Source organism: Neolamprologus brichardi, chromosome 6, assembly GCF_056152115.1.
Source record: "Neolamprologus brichardi isolate AB-2024 chromosome 6, ASM5615211v1, whole genome shotgun sequence".
NCBI classification, from domain to species: Eukaryota; Metazoa; Chordata; class Actinopteri; order Cichliformes; family Cichlidae; genus Neolamprologus; species Neolamprologus brichardi.
This window is the reverse complement of record NC_142109.1, coordinates 26,773,764-26,790,648: the sequence shown is the minus strand read 5'-3', so window position 1 is coordinate 26,790,648 and position 16,885 is coordinate 26,773,764. Positions and strand designations below refer to the sequence as shown.

Here is a 16,885-nt window from a genome sequence, read left to right as displayed (position 1 = left end):
TTTGTAACGCAGGCTGTTTGTGACTCTGCAAGGCCTGTCAGAATTCCACGGGTGATGTGGTGTATTTAATTTCCTTTCATTAGTTTATTTAACAGAGAGAAAGAGATATCAACTGAAACAGGAGACACCATTTCAGAATAAATGGACTAGGACAATAATGCTGGGTCACTTTTAAGGCTACTGGATATTGTGCTTGTGTGTGGCATAGTCCCAAAAGTAAAGTTAAATGACCACAAACCAACTGCCACAGTAAACCTGGGGCTTCACAGAGAAATGAGTCACTTATAAGGCAACTAACATGGATCCGACATGTCTCTCCTGTATTAATGTTTCCCCTTCTTTTTCACTGAGGCAGATTAACCAGCTGAAAACTCCAGATTTTATCAATGAATCTGACGCCAAAATCATAGTGGCAGATAAATGGTGGCAAGAGCTGCAAGCTGTAAGCCTCGTTGTAGTCATCAGCTGGCTTATTGGTTAATTTAAAAACCATTATTATTATTATTAATAAACTGTTTACATCACTTGTTGAGGTTTCACATTCGCTGTATTTCCTCCATGTCAGGTTTAATGTTGAATATATCATCATGGACAAAATGTTTGAAGTTATAAAACAATATTATTATGTGTCTCCTCGATGTTTTTGCAGTGATACAACTTCCTCTCCATGCAGGCACAATGCTGGTACATACTGTCGCACTTTTTAGGGAAATGAGACCCCAATATAAACCATATTAACCCCCGCCACAGACATACTATACACACACACACACGCATACACACACTGCAAAGGGAAGCGTCTAAAGTCACGGAAACGGTGACATAAAAATACGAAGTGTAATATTTTGCAACATGAGTATCATTCCAATAAAGTTTTACTTGTAAAATTCTCCTGAACTCCCGCGTCCTCATTTGGGTGTGGAACTGAAACGTAAAAGTTGCACCTTTGCCGAAAAGTGAGCGGATGCTGAGGTATTTAAAGTGTTCTCGGTGGGAGGTTGGCGTAGTCTTGAGGTGACATCCATCACTCCCGCCTGATGCTGGGTGAAGCCGTCATCCACCCATCTGTTGACCGCGCGGCTCACTCTCATTCGCCATAACGCTCAAAAATATAACACGCAAATACCCGGGGTGTCCTCGGCGGAGGCTGCGTGCGTGTTTCTTTGTGCTGAAATCCACTGTGCTGCTGTAAACCGCAGGCTGATCAGAATAAGACTGCGAACAAAGAACGTGGCTCTGAGCCACGCGAATGCGAGTCAATTCCACCTTAAATGCAATTTGCGTCTCTGGCGGCAGAGACCATAGGCGCCATCTTCGGTCCACCTTAAGCGCACAATGTGGCAAACGAACGCAAGCGTACCAGCCAGGCTTCCGTCCTCATTCTCCAGCCGGGGATCGCACTTTGGCTTCCCAGCTTTGACACAGCGTCACTTGTGAAACAACAGAGAAGGAAAAAAAGACGCACTCGGGCCAAACCCCATCCGCACCAGCAGGAGAAGATGTCCGAGCCAAACAAGTACCGAGAGTGGATCCTGGAAACAATCGACTCTCTCCGCTCGAGAAAAGCCCGTCCGGATCTGGAGAGGATCTGTCGAATGGTCCGGAGACGACACGGGTCAGACCCGGACCGAACCAGGACAGAACTGGAAAAACTGATTCAAGAGCAGACGGTGCTCAAAGTTAGCTACAAGGGGTCCATATCGTACCGAAACGCGGCGAAGGTGCAAAGGAAAAGCAGAAAGAAGAGTGAGTTTACGGCCGCTGGCAGCAGCAGCGCGGAGGCAGCGAGGGAGCGGACCAAACACGATCATCTGAACAACAACGGCGACAGTGCGCACAGCTTCACGGACCAGGAGGAGGCAGAGGAGGACTCGGAGCCCAGCCCAGATCCACACACTCAAACATCAGGCAGCACCACCGGCAAAAAGCTCAAGCCTGCCTCCAGCCCGAGTAGCGGAAACGGGTGCCTCAGTTGTGGCGCAACAACGGGCTGTGCTGTCGGGAGCGGCTGTAAAGAGGAGAAAGCGAGTGCACCGAGAGACAAGGGATTAGGACAGCAGGCGGCGGGGGACTGCCCGTCGCCCGGTTTCGGCCACAGGACAGGCGCACTAAGCGGGGCTGACGGCGGCAGGACGGCTCAGAGCAAAGCTGGTGCAGTTAGCGCAGAAAAGGAGTGTGCTGTGTCCCGGGCTGACACGCAGAGCAAAACTTGCCCTGGGAGTGTCAGCAGTGTTCATCATAATCAAAGGCAGAAGCAGTCTGTGCCCCTCAAGCCCAAACTTCGAGTCGGAGGAGGGAGCACCAAAACAACGGGGAACCACGCCAACTCGGACCTGGGCGACAGATTAGTCGCTTCTGTTCGCAGCCTGTCCGAGAAGAGCCTCCGAGGGGGCTCAGCCGCTGTGACCAGAGGCCACATGAAGCCGCTTGGGCTGAAGGAGATACTGGGCTATCTGAGCAGCCAGGAACGGCTGTCGGAGGAAAAGCTGACCCGAGGCAAAGTCAAAGTGGTCATGGAGAGAGAGGTGGCGAGGGGCAGGCTGCGCAGGACCCGCTGCGGGAACATTACTCTCCCTCTGAGGGGGGTGGTGGTAGAGGAACCGATGCCGAAGAATGCGTCCGCTGACAGACTTGCAAAGAGCGCACTGCAGGACAAACACGCTGTGAAAAAGGTGGGCAACGCTAACTTAATATTTTCGACACGTCTGGACTGTGCGGGGCTCAGCGAGCAGCTTTGGCTCGATGGATTGCCGATAAATTAATGATCGCGGGTTGAAACCGCACGCACAGCATTAGGACGCGCTTCCGTCGCCCAGCGTGTGCTTCGTTTTTTCTTCTTTTCGTCAAACCTCAATGTTTCAAAAAGTGTTTGAGGGGATTTGAGGAAATGCGTTATTGTCTCGGCTGCTTGTCAGTGGGATGCGACCGTGCCTGTGTTGCGTTTGTCCTCTGTAGCCTCGCCAAATGCGTGTCTCTGTCTGTGTGTGTATGTATAGCTCGGATTCCTGCACAAAAGGTGCGGGTTACAGAGAGGAGCAGACAGCTCCGGAGCGGCTTTCCCCGGCTCCCAGGGCGAGAGCGCGCACCAAAGAGCGTCTGTGCGCGGCGCGAGCACGAGCACCTACAGATTTCGTTTCCACTTCGCTGTTTTCGGGTCAATAACATCTGATTTCGTTCCTATAAACTTTAGCCGTGCACACCGGAGCGCGGAGTGTCTGGGCCTGCCGCGCAGTAGGCGGTGTCTGTCTAAACTTGAGACGTGCCGCTGCCGCGCTCCTGTGAGCGCTGCTCTGTCGCGCAGGCCGACGGAGGACTCAGCCACATCGTGTTTACTCATATAATAAAAGCGCCATTCTAACGTTTTTATTATAGCCTTCCCGTTCATGTCCCACCACCCCTCCCGTTTCTTGCTTCATTAAGTCCTTTGTGTCATTTCTGACAGCGCACTCTCCTCCCTCGCGCTCTCTCTCTCCCCCCTGTGTGTGCGTGCAAACTTAGCTATAGTAGGCGGCTATCGTTATTTCTGATCGTTATTTCTGATGTCTTTTTCCAAGTGGGGGGTGTTTATGAGCAGCACTGTCTGCCCCGGAGAAGCTCAGCAGACCTGATATGCTCTTAAACCCCTCAAAACTCAGGGAGCGATTAACTTAGCTTTAAACTCATCTCGAAAAGCAGTGCACCCCCACCCTTTTTTGATTGCGTTTCTTCTGATACAACTTTATGTGTGCTTGCAGCCGCCGTCACCCTCTCTCCAGGAGAATGAGCCGATGGAAACAGCCAGTGAAGAAGAGGAACGGGAAGACAACGAGGAAGAAGAGGAGGAGGAGGATACTCGGAGTTCTGAGGAGGAGGGAGGACTATCCCCGGTAGCCATGACAACCGAACCAGTGCTCATTGAGAAAATCAGAGAAGATGCTGAGATCCAGAAAGCATCAAAGCAGGAGAGCCCCCAGCAGGAGCAGCAGGAGGGAGGCAAAGGTGTGTGCACTGAATGGCTGCGTGTACTCAGAGGCAGCCTCATTAAAGAACTAGTAATATTCTCACGGTTATATTAAATAGCTCTTTACTGACCACTGCTGCTGCTTCTTAAAACCTTCTAGTGGTTATTTGTTTTTTTCTTTTCAAACTGATGTCCAACTTTAAATTGGACTTTTTAAAGTTTTTAATTTTGCTTCAACAACAATTTCAAACTCCAGACTAATACTAATAACTAATAACTAATACTAGTAATTATTTAATACTCGAACAATTTTTCTTTCTTTATGTTTTGCTATGAAAATTGGAATGTGGGCAGCAACTTATTGAACTTTGCAGACATATGTAGAAATAGAGTTTGTACAATTCTGAGGCGTTTCAAAGTAAATATTTGGCTTGACCACCTTTGTTCTTCAGCACAGACTGAACTTGCTTAGGTAAGCATTCCTGTTATTTTTTAAGTAGTCTTCAGGAATTGTTCTCCAGGTTTCCTGAAGGACATTTCAAAGCTCTTCTTCGGATGTTGGCTCCCTTTTGCTCAGGTCTCTGGCAAGATGATCTCACAGTGCCTCAGTAATGTTGATGTCTGTATTTGAACCTGCTGCTACTAATTTTCAGTTCAGTTCTTATGTAATTTGCCATGCATATGCCCTTTCCCTGTTTTTCTTTCTTAAGAATAGCTTTTTGATAACCACCCTTCCACTGAGACCATTTCTTATGAGGTTTCACTGGGTAGTAATAACACAAAGAAATTGTGTTATCTTTGACATATTTTGTGAATTCAGCTAAATGATTGGGAACGCATTATGTATTTTTGCAACTGGGTGCTGGTAATAAAGTGCCTACACATACAATTTACACATTTTTTACACTTAGGTCAGTGTTAGGGAATGTAAAAAACAAAACACCAGTCCTTTGTGAATAGCCAGTTACCAGGACTGGACAGAAAATGAATGAAAAAGCAACCAATGTCCAAAAGAACCTTCAAAATACCTTCCTGGACTCAAGAGCACTTTAATAAATCAGAAGGAAGTCTGGCTCCTTGGAAGTAAAAAATATAGAAATGAGGAGTAGCTCAAGACTTTTTGACAGTACTGTACACAGTAAATTACATAAATAGTTGCTCCTATGCTACCATTAAACTATTTTCCGATATAGAATTTCCTTTCTTCAGTCTTTTTATCTTGCTTTGACTTTTTTTTTTTTTCAGGTTTGCCGGTGCTTGATTTCATCCCCGACACACCAGTTCAGGGAGCCTCGCAGTCACAGAGTAATGATCCAGTCATGGAAGAGAGAGCTGGTTCCCCTGATCAGATACCAATGGAGGTGCAAGTGAGTGTAAGTACACGTGTCGTCCACTTTGTTTTTGTTTTGTTCTGTTTTTTCAATCATTCAAAATGGTTTGACTGATAGTACACAAGTATTATAAGTCAGATATACTGGAGCATTAAATGTGAAAGTATTCTTTGTGTAGTAATGCTCTTTTCCTAGAGGAGTGGTCATTAGTGAAAATCCTAAATTACAAGTTAAATGTTTGCAAAAAAACCAAAAGATGTGAATTTGGACTATTTTAACCATGAATTGACATCTACTTTTATCCTCCATGATGCTGCCTATATGATGTCAACAACTCAGTGCCTGTATCTGCCGAAACCTTCTCAGACTTTTCAGTTTTCCTAGTCAGGAACTAATTTTTCCGATTATTGCTGAAATGTCTAACTGCCAACTAACATAAATATCTAATCAGCCAATCACATGGCAGCAGCTCAGTGCATATCAGCCTGTGGACATAATCAAGACAACCAGCTGAAGTTCAAGCTGAGCTTCAGAATGAGGAAGAAAGTTGATTTGAGTGACTTTGAACCTGGCATGGTTGTTGGTACCAGACAGGCTGGTCTGAGTATTTCAGAAACTGCTGATCTGCTACAACTTTCCTACATAACCCTAGAAAATGCTATCCCTTTATGATAAGGGCATACCCACCTTCTGAGGATTACGTGCCATATCACAAAGCTCAAATCATCCAAAACTGGGGGGTATTTTCAACATGACAATGACTTCACTCAATTTGAATACCTTAATTCATCGACATCTTTCGCATATTTGATTTTTTCTCAATTCCCTTAAAAGCGTTTTTTCAGCCTCTCATAAGAAGGAAGGAGGAATCGTCTGAAGGCGGAATCAGAGTTCTGTACTTATTTGGCTGATCTTAGGTTGTTAAGAAAATTTCTGTATGTTATTAGTCTGTTTAAATATACAAGCCAATTATTTTATATCAGAGTAAGGAAAGCTACTACTACTCCTACTACAAATATCAGTAGAAACCTTGAAATAAAAAACACTCACAATATACTTATAATAATAAATACATAAAAACAGGAAATCCCAAAGTCAGCCTAACAAATAATCAAAAACTTAGAGCACGAGAATGGAAACAAACATTTAAACCCCAAAACTCAAAATCCTGCAACCAATTACAGAAAATCCATCTCATGCTTTTCCCCTGTTTAACCTATTAAACCAAGTTTAGCACACAGATCAGTTCAAGCAACAAATCTGAGAGCAAACTTTAAGAAAACTCAATAATATGCACTAATTGTTTTCATTTAATTTATCTTAACTCATCAAAGAACTTTCTCAAATAAATATCCATCCATCCATCCCTCCATCCATCCATCCATCCATCCATCCATCCATCCATCCATCCATCCATCCATCTGCTTATTTAATTCAGGGACACTAATAACTATAAAAATAATAATTAAAAATATTAAAGATTTCACATTATATTTTTTCTGCACTGCTTGTAGAAGTTATTATTTAAATGGTTTTGTAGGGTTTATAGGTCTAACTGTCACAATGTAACTACAACTCATGATTGTGAAGTTGCAAAACTTGTATAAAAATGTAAAAAATTAAACCTGATTTTAAGATAAAAACTGATCTAGCACACAGTTAGATCAGTTCAAGCAACAAATCTGAGAGCAAACTTTAAGAAAACTCAATAATATGCACTAATTGTTTTCATTTAATTTATCTTAACTCATCAAAGAACTTTCTCAAATAAATATCCGTCCATCCATCCATCCATCCATCCATCCACCCATCCATCCATCCATCCATCCATCCATCTGCTTATTTAATTCAGGGACACTAATAACTATAAAAATAATAATTAAAAATATTAAAGATTTCACATTATATTTTTTCTGCACTGCTTGTAGAAGTTATTATTTAAATGGTTTTGTAGGGTTTATAGGTCTAACTGTCACAATGTAACTACAACTCATGATTGTGAAGTTACAAAACTTGTATAAAAATGTAAAAAATTAAACCTGATTTTAAGATAACTTCCTTGGGCAGTCCTGCACCACTTCCAACATTCTTGTAGATCATTCCAAGATGTTCCAAGCGACACATGCTGGATTTCCAAAAACAAAATTCCACTGAGCCAAATCTGATGAGTTGTTTTAAAAATAAATCTCAGGTACACAATGGCATGTTCCAAGAATCATCATTACTGTTCTCCATCAAACATGTCAGGCCATTATAGTCTGTGTTAACTGAACCTAGAGGACAAATTGTTGCTCTTAGTGTTGAAAAAGCAACAAACCTGCTTCTAGTTGGGTTCCTGATCTGATGAGTCACTTTATGGTTGCAAACTGTGGCCTCTTTAACTAAAACTGCTGTTTGGTCACTGGGTTACAATCAGAAAACCATCTCTGAATGGGAGTGATTATCCTTGAAATGAAGGCTGTGTCAATTTTTGACACAGAAGTCAGTGTTTTGCTCTCTGCAACAGTAAAATCTCAAAAGTGCAAGTTCTCCCTTTCATTGGAAAAGCAAATATTACGTTATGATTAATGTTGAATGGCCAAGCTTTGTCACACTTAATAATAATAATTATACAATCAGGAAATGTCTTACACTGTACTTAAAGGATATACCCAATATGTGATTAAGGGCCTGATGCTGATTAATGGGTTATTAAGGAGGAACAAAATATTAAAAAGGGTGTAAGTACAGAGTGAGCTAGACTGACATCTCTCTGACCCTTTCATTAGTTCTGTTGTTCTGATTGGGTGAGGGAGTTATACCTTTATCATGTTTTTTAACTGACGCAAAATAGTGCTTTTAAATGAGTATTCCTGGTAAGAGTTCTGAATGACAGAAAAGAAGCCTCTAGCAACACTTTACATTTTTCAAGAGGTTCAAATAAATTATAAGAAAATGTAGCAGGCAGATTACTCTTGTTTCGTAATTATTTGTTAACTATGATCCACACTGATCTAGAAAATGTAATCAGAGTAAACAGCAGTTTATCACACACTCTTAACATTTCTCCAACAACATACCCAAACACTGAAGCCGTGTGCATGCTGGTCATTTTATATGAAAATGATTAAAATAAATAATTAGTACCCGATAAGGACTTTATTAGGTAACAGTGGTATATATATGGTATATGAATGTTGATATACACTGCTTCAAAATGTGTTAGACCACCACCCAGTGTAAGGTTTATTAAAGGTATTTGTAACTATCAAAATCTTTTTTTATGTTTCTATAACTGGTTAATCACCACTGTGTGCGTGCTCTTTAACTGAATTTTTAATTATTGTTGTTATCCACAAATTTTAAAATTTACTGTTTTACAAAAAGCAGAAAAAATACTAAAGAAAATTATCATTTTTTAAATTAAATATGCCAAAATACAGCTATTCACTTGCATTCCTGAACAAAAAAATCAGTTAATCAATTCCAGCATGACAGCACAAATGTGGTTTGCATAATGTGTGTATATACCTTTTTTTGAACATATACCATGCAATGCTCAACATAGCACTTATTATCCAAGCACTTCTTATGTATTGTGTATATGTATTGTGTAATGACAATGTCAACAGAGAAGTGATTTCAAATGCAATTACAGAGTTTTGCTGGTTAAAGTAATGAGAGGTTCAGTATGTGGAGGCATCCATTTATCTCCAGGAGGCTTTTCTATGCTTTCAAAAGTCGGGCAGAAAAATCCTATTACAAAAGCTGTCTAAGGCAGACTTCAGTTCTCCACCAGGGTGACTCATCAGCTTTGTCAAACTTCGCCCCCCCTACCAGTCCACTTCATACCTTTGCACATCATCATTTTTACTCCCACAGCAGATGGTCTCAATGTCCCACTGTGGTTTTGTCATGATGCATCTTCATGCTGCTAGCTCCTCTTGTCCTTCAATTTAGGCGGAGGTCATATGACTCTCTCTGTATTGCTCTGACACTCCCTCTTTGCATTTAATTTAACCCCCGTCTTTCTTTCCTCTCCATGCACAGAATCAGACACAGCATGATGAAATAAACCACAGCTCCTCAGACTTTAACAGTGAGTTTCGTTTCATTGATAATCTCAAACTGAGTGCATGTTCGGGTTTCACGACAAGGAATCATACTTGCCTCCTTCGTAGATTTGGAGTGCAAGACAGTGGTCGGTGTGTCGTCCTGCCTGCTAACACCCACAGCCTCCCCGAGAGACTCCAGCCGATCTGAAGAACGAGGGATAACCATTAGCAGTGGAGTGTGAGTACAATAGAGATGTTGCAGATACTGATGCATGCACACAAGCGTTAGAAAACTATGAACAAAAGTCAACAGCTTCTTTGTGTGAAATTCTGATGATACATACCAATATATATGTTAAAAATACCAATTTGGTGCAGTAAACAGATTTTATTTCTGCTTTGCTTTTTGGGTATTTGCTCCCTTGTAAAAAATTTGCTTTTATGCTAGCAAAACAAAGGATTCAGAATTCAGATGTTCATCAAACTGTCTTTCAACGCAAACATTTTCTCTCTTTTCTGAGTTTTCCTGCCCACTCTCTGCACTGTCCCGCCAAGTAAAAAAAAAAGAAAGAAAACAGACTGAAACTAAAACCCACCCACTCTCATTTACACCTCCCATTATTCTCTTTACAGGCTCTGTCTTGTCTTGCAGTTTCTTGAAATACTTTGGAGTGATGTGTTGTCCTTCTCTGTATGCTGTCATTTTCTTCAAAACAATAAAAAACAATCAAACTCAAACAAGAAAACTATTCCTAAAACTAAAAACTGTTTAGATAAAAAAAAAAAAGATGAATTACAAAACTTTAATAACTCTGCAACAGATTTCTCACTGCAGTCCTGCACAGACCAGTTTGCATTGTAACATTTGACTGATTAAAATTGAATAAATAAAACTGAGTTTATTTCATATTTTGATCAATTTTAGATAGACATTAACACATATTTTTTTTCTTGGTGATGCTCTGCTGAGCCAATTCTGCCGGATGATTTACTTCTTGTTTGTTTTGGAGGCTTTTTTTTCTTCAGATAAGGTCATGTGATGAAGAAAGTACGCCCTGATTCTATTGCAAGGTTTAAAATATCAGGATCCCTTAAAAAGACACCTGGTTCTAAAAGCAGGTTCTAAAATTAGAACGTCAGATGAGCTACAAAACATGACATATTATACTGTGTTATTATTTATATAATTTATAACTAAATACAGAAGCAGTGTGTGAAAAACTAAGTAAACCTTGATAGGAATTAAGAGGCAGCCAAATGCACTTGATTAACTAATCATCAGAAGGTGTGACTTCCTCTATAAAAGCAGATTTTTAGCAGTTTGCTGGTCTGGAGCATTCAGGTGTGTGTTAACACAGTGCAAAAGAAGAAACACAGCAGCAATGATCTTGGTGAAGCTATTGCTCCTGCCCATCAATACAGAAAGGGTTATAAGACCATTTCCAAACATTTTAAAGTCCATCATTCTGCACTGAGAAGGATTATTCACAAGTGGAAAACATTCAAGACAGCCGTCCATCTTCCCAGCTTGTTTCTGCTTTTTTTTTTGTTGTGTACATATTATTTATTAATGCTATTTGCAGTCAACTTTTGCACAATCTTAGTTTTATATTTTTTAGGTTTTTTTGCTTTTTACTGTTCTCTACATAACATTTTTTGCACTACTTCTCATTATAAGACCTTCACTATGGGCCTCTGGTACTTTTCCTTTAAAAATGTTCTTTTTATTGTGTAATATACTATATTTTTTTTTCTTTTTCTTGCTGCTGTAACACAGCAATTTTCTTTGCATGATCATAAAATATCTATTTGTCTGTCTGTGTAGATGTACCAGTAACTCCGTCTCACATTTCACAGGCCTCAGTCAGCATGTTTAATGTTAAATTCATTACAAGTCAATTAGAATAAGACTGACATGCGTGGATTTTTTGGAAGGGTCGTCAGGAGAAAGCCTAAAAGAGGACATGGCAGCGCAACTTAGGTTTGCAAAGTTGCATCTGGAAAAATGACGAATCTAAACTGGAGATGTTTTGCCATAATGTTCAGTGTCACATTTAGAAAAAACCAAACAGCGTATGTACACAGACAACTCAGACCAGCTGTCAGTACGGTGGTCGAGGGGTGATGAATTGGGCTTGGTTTGCAGCCACAGGACCTGGGCATCTGTCAGTCATTGAGTTGAGCACGAACTCCTCTGTATACCAAAGTATTCTTGAGTGAAACATGAGACTTTCTGTTTGACAGATTGTCCCAAATTGGATCTTGCAACAGAACAATGATCAATGAGAACAGCAACAAATCAACAAAAAATGGCTAAAAACAGAAACGGAAGGTGTTCCAATTGCCCACTGAAAGTCTAGACCTCAACCTGATTGAAATGCTGTGGTGGGACCTAAAGAGAGCTGTGCATAAACAACTCCCCTCATTGAACTGAAGCAACGTTGTAAAGAAGAGCTGGCTAAAATTGTTTGACAGTGATGTGGCAGAGGTGGTTCTACAAGGTGACATTTATTATAATATATAAAAACCCTGAAACTCAAGGGCGGTCTACTTTCATTTTCACATTATTTTTCATGTGAAGAACATCCTAAATTTGTTTAGTGTCATATTTGATATTTGCCCATATTTGATGGACTCTTTTCAGCCAATATGGATGTGACCAAAACGAAACAATTGTACTTAACCTGTGAGATCTTAGCTTCAATCTGCAGACAGCACACAAAAAAGTTATAATATTTTAACAGTTGTGTGAGTTTAATTTCAACCTTAATATCCAACTAATCACTACCAAGCACTTAATCACAGGATATTGTGTAGTGCAATATAAGCTCTTCCCTGATTACATTATACACTTAATATAAAGTGAGACATGATTACACCAACTGTGACACAAAAGTAATCACTGAAACACAGGAAGTCAATGCATAGCATACTAGAGGGGAATGACTTCTGCAAGGTTAGACAAAGTGATCCAGATCAGCACCAAACTCTAATAGGTTTTTTCTCTGGCCCCAGCTCTCTACTAGTTTTATGAAATGAAAAAGCATTGATAGTTTTTCTGCAGTCATGCTATGCACTATAGAATTTACAAAAGAGAGGAAAAATAAATCTGGCAGCACTGTAACTGTTAAAATTGACTGTTTCAACGTCTCCTCCTGCATGTTTTCTGTTTGACCAACTTTGTTATTTTTGCAGGCTTATGAAGTCTGAGGGCGTCAATGGGAGCCCAGTAAACTGGACAGTGTCAGATGTTGTCAGTTATTTCACAGCAGCGGGTTTCCCTGAGCAGGCTGCTGCGTTCAGGACCCAGGTAAGGCTGTGATCCTCCTTAGTTGCCACTAGAGTGCACCATACAGAAGCTCAATGGCTTGCGCTTCACATAAAACACTTGTAATCAACATGCACCTGCATGCGCTGTTTTGCTCTCTTCATTAGGAAATCGATGGAAAGTCACTTCTCCTCATGCAGCGTAATGATGTTTTGACTGGCCTGTCAATCAGACTTGGCCCCGCCCTCAAGATCTATGAACGTCATGTAAAGGTTCTGCAGAAAACACACTTTGAGGATGACGACTGCTAACGGCATGAATCAAATACAAGCAGACTGTTGTGTTTGTATCTACATATAGCTAACGTAGTATAAAAATGCATGCATGATATACAGTACAATACACTTCACTTTTCATCTCATGTCACACAACACATGCAAACACAAAAACACAGGTACACACACACTGTTGTTTCTTATCCTCCTGCCTCTTGACATCAGAAATGAGACTGGATTTTCTAGACAACAAGGATTTTCTATCAGAGCACAAGTGTCGGAGGGAGAAAGTAGAGCAGAGATTTTCAAACAACCATGCAATTTCTCCTTTAAGACAAACAACAATTAAGCACTTTGCAATTGTACTGATTAAACTGTGCAAAATGTTTTGGTTTAAGCTGTCACTTCATGCTGACTTTTATGCACATTTTGAAAGCGGTATGGTTTTTTTCTGGGACTTGGGGAAGGGGTCATTTGCATTGTTGGGCTATGATCTGAGAATGTTCTTGTTGGTGTGTACCTTTCCTTCTACAAATAGACAGAACACGTTGAAAAGGACAGCAAAGAAATTGACCGGATTTGAGACATTCCCAAAGCTGAAGTAGGCTGATGATGGCTGGCATGATGAACCTTTATATTGTTCTCTATATTTAAAACAAATCCTGTGCAGGGTTATTGAAATTTTTGAAATGGTTGCTGGTCAAAGCAATAAACTGACTAAGATGTTTGAGAGGCTTTTGGACCATGTCAGCTTGTCAGCTGGTTGATTTTGTGTAACTTAATCAACTTAATATCTCATATGGAAAAAGTTTTTTTTAAATCTGCTTAGGGCTATGCATCACCACCTTATATGCTGGTTTTACAGAGATACACTTTGATATTTGCTTTACATCAGACTTTACTTCTTTAATAGACACCTAAAATCGCATGTCACACAGAACTGTTTAACTGTCTTATGTAGGTCCAGTTTTATAGAAATTATGAGTAAGCTGAGAGCTTTTGTCCTAAACAAACTAAATGGATCGATCTACTGGGAGTGATCCGCTCATCAGTGATGACTTACACAAAGAGTGTAATTTTTAAGTGTATTTAAAAGTGTTTAAGTGTATCTTTAGTTATCATGACATCTTGGACCAGAGTTAAGATGTTGTGATTTCTTGAAGACAGTTCATCCTCAAATCCAATTAAAGGGAACTATTTAGTACTTTATTACTAAAAGAGATATTGCAGCTCAGCTGAGGGGGATAATAGTCGCTTTCTTTGTAGTCACATTGAAAAGATTGATGGGTGTAGGTCAGTAGAAAGAAAATTGTTCCTAACAGAAACTGGATTTTTTTTTTTTTTGTTATTTTCACTGAGTCACTGCTGAATTATTCCAAATGAATGAAATTTGGACTCTGGACGCCTCCTCACTGATTTTAGATCAAGAAATCAAGACATGGTTGAAGTGCAGGCCTTCAGCTTTAACAAACAAATTGAAATAACAGCTATTTTTGTACATAGTCCTCAGTTTCCAGAGGCTAAAAAGTAATTGGACAACTGACTGACAGGCACCTCTATGGTGATGCTGTTATCTTCGTTATTTCATGACAAAGTAAACAGATAAAATATTTGTTGCTGATTCCAAGTACCAAGCTTGCATTTGGTAGCTGCTGACTGGAATTCTCATTATGAGGTCCAAAGAAAACTGAAATATTAATCAACCACTAATTAAGTATTTCTAAAGTGCACAATCGAGAGACACCTTCATGAATGAAAATAGGGTTTACAACAAAGTTCAAACTGCTTGTTATACACAAGAACAAGAAGGCCAGATTACACCAGAAATGATCTAAAGGAGCCTGCACAGTTCTGAAGAAATATTGCAAAGAATAACCAGAATGATGGAGACAGAAACATACCATACCACATCATCCGTCAAACATGGTGAAGGCATGTAATGGTACGGACATGTGTGGCTGCCAACACAACTGGACCTCTAGTGTTTATTAATATTGTGATTGCTGATAGAAGTGGCAGAATTAGTTCTAAAGTGTGCGAGGCATTGATCTCCGCTGAGGTTCAGGTTCAGCCAAAAGTTCGAAACTGATCCGAGAACCATTCAATTTGAAAATGGATAGTGAGTCAAAGTACAGGGCAAAAGCTGCCCAAGAGTTTCTCAAGGTAAAGAAATGTGATATTCTTCAATGGCTAAGACAGTCACCTGACATGTTTTTAGTTATTAAATATAAAAATGGTGGCAGAAAGACCCACAAAGAGCAACTGAAGGAGCAACAGTAAAGTCCTGGCAGAGCATCTAAAGGAGTAAATGCAGCATTTGATGATGTCAGTTTTCATCCAAATATTAAAACACATCTCCGATTTATTTTGCTTTTTCAGGCTAATGATAGCTTCCTTCACTTGCATCAACACAGCTTTGGACCTCATTGAGAATGGGCTTTTATCAGCTGTATTTATCATGGAATAACAAGGGAACAGACCTCATCTGATCACAATCATACTTTTTAGCCTGCAGTAGGCATTTGGTAATGTCCATTGGTTCTAGACTTCAAGGTTTCCAGCAAAAGTAGTTTAATTAATCCTTATTTTTAAATTTTTCTTATTCAGTTACTTTTGAGCCTCTAAAACCAGGGGCTTTGTATAACAATGTGTGCGAAACAGTTAATACAATACTTTTGTTAAAATCCCTCAAATGGAAGTCTGCACTTGAGTCACATCTTCAATGCTTGATTTAAAATCTTCTGTGGTGGTGTGCAGCTCTCTAACTGTTCCCAATATTCATCCAAATATTTATGGTTTTAGACACCAGAGAAAAAAATATTTCAATTCGATTTCTGTATGAACTTCCTCTTTAATATGACAGCATATGTCAGATCATCATGAATCAACCACTAGCTTTAAATGCAAAGTCTTTTGTATGGTATTTTTAGCGTACTAGCTTAATCATTGAGAATGATTTAGCTCGATGTCTTGAAAACACTTTAGTGCTGTTCAATCAACACCCATGTAAGATAAAAGTAAAACAGGATGTAGCAGCAAAAGGTAGCATGCCTTACACACACACACACACACACATTTTATTGGCCCTAAATATGTCTTTATTTAATGTAGGTTATTTATTTGTGTATTATATGTCAGTTCCAGACACATACTTAAGGTAATCTTAACTTTGTTAGTTGCTTCTGTTAGCTAGTTACACTTGGCAGTTACTTTTTAGTATTTAGTAAATAGATTTTAATTTTGTCATACATAACTAGGAAAAGCTTGAAGGGACAGGCAGCTGGTTCAATCTTTTGCCTTCCTGGGTCTATGAAAACACCTGACTGTTGCTTTTAACAGGGACAGTGCATTTTGATGGACGATATAAAGAAACATATGATAAAAAAATCCCAAATTTGAGCAAGAAACACTAAAAGCGCTTTACTTACATAACAAAGGCTCAAGTCTTATAGACATGCTTACTTCTTTTGTTCCTATAGATATTACTGATAGTCAACATTAAAGAAGAAAATACTGCCTTTGTGGCCTATTTAATATAGAAAACACCTATGAAGCATCTAAATATCTCTGTGAAACCAGCTGCAGAGTAAAGTTTGGCTAATTGGACTGAAATATATATATATATATATATATATATATATATATATATATATATATATATATATATATATATATATATATATATATATATATATATATATATATATTAAAACCCATTTGGCTGATTGTTAATTACTAAGATTACATTATTTACTGAGAGATGTTGTGGGTAAAGTTGAGTCGATCAATCAAGTGATCTCATACCACCAGCATTTTTTAATGGCTTTTATTGACTGATAACAACAAAAGGCGACCAAATGTGTCCAGTTGTCACATAATTTATTTCCATCTGTATTGTAACAGCATACATTCCATGTTTATGATACAAAAAACTGTAATTTTGTCTCTTTGTCTTATTTTTATTTCTTTTTTTTTCAGCATATCCAATACATTTCAACGTACACTGATGCGTAAATCAGATTCAATGTTTCTTTGTG

At 39.4% G+C, this 16,885-nt stretch overlaps 1 protein-coding gene across 1 annotated transcript; it reads left to right on the top strand.

The window, feature by feature from the left end:
- The first annotated feature begins 1,394 nt into the window (after nt 1-1,394).
- Nucleotides 1,395-13,245, top strand: samd1b (sterile alpha motif domain containing 1b). Its single transcript, XM_006790766.3, has 7 exons — nt 1,395-2,672; nt 3,735-3,978; nt 5,186-5,313; nt 9,301-9,349; nt 9,432-9,543; nt 12,501-12,615; nt 12,741-13,245. Exons 1-7 carry the CDS (start codon nt 1,500-1,502, stop codon nt 12,882-12,884), a joined length of 1,965 nt encoding a protein of 654 aa, XP_006790829.1. The 5' UTR covers nt 1,395-1,499; the 3' UTR covers nt 12,885-13,245.
- The last annotated feature ends 3,640 nt before the right edge of the window (nt 13,246-16,885 follow it).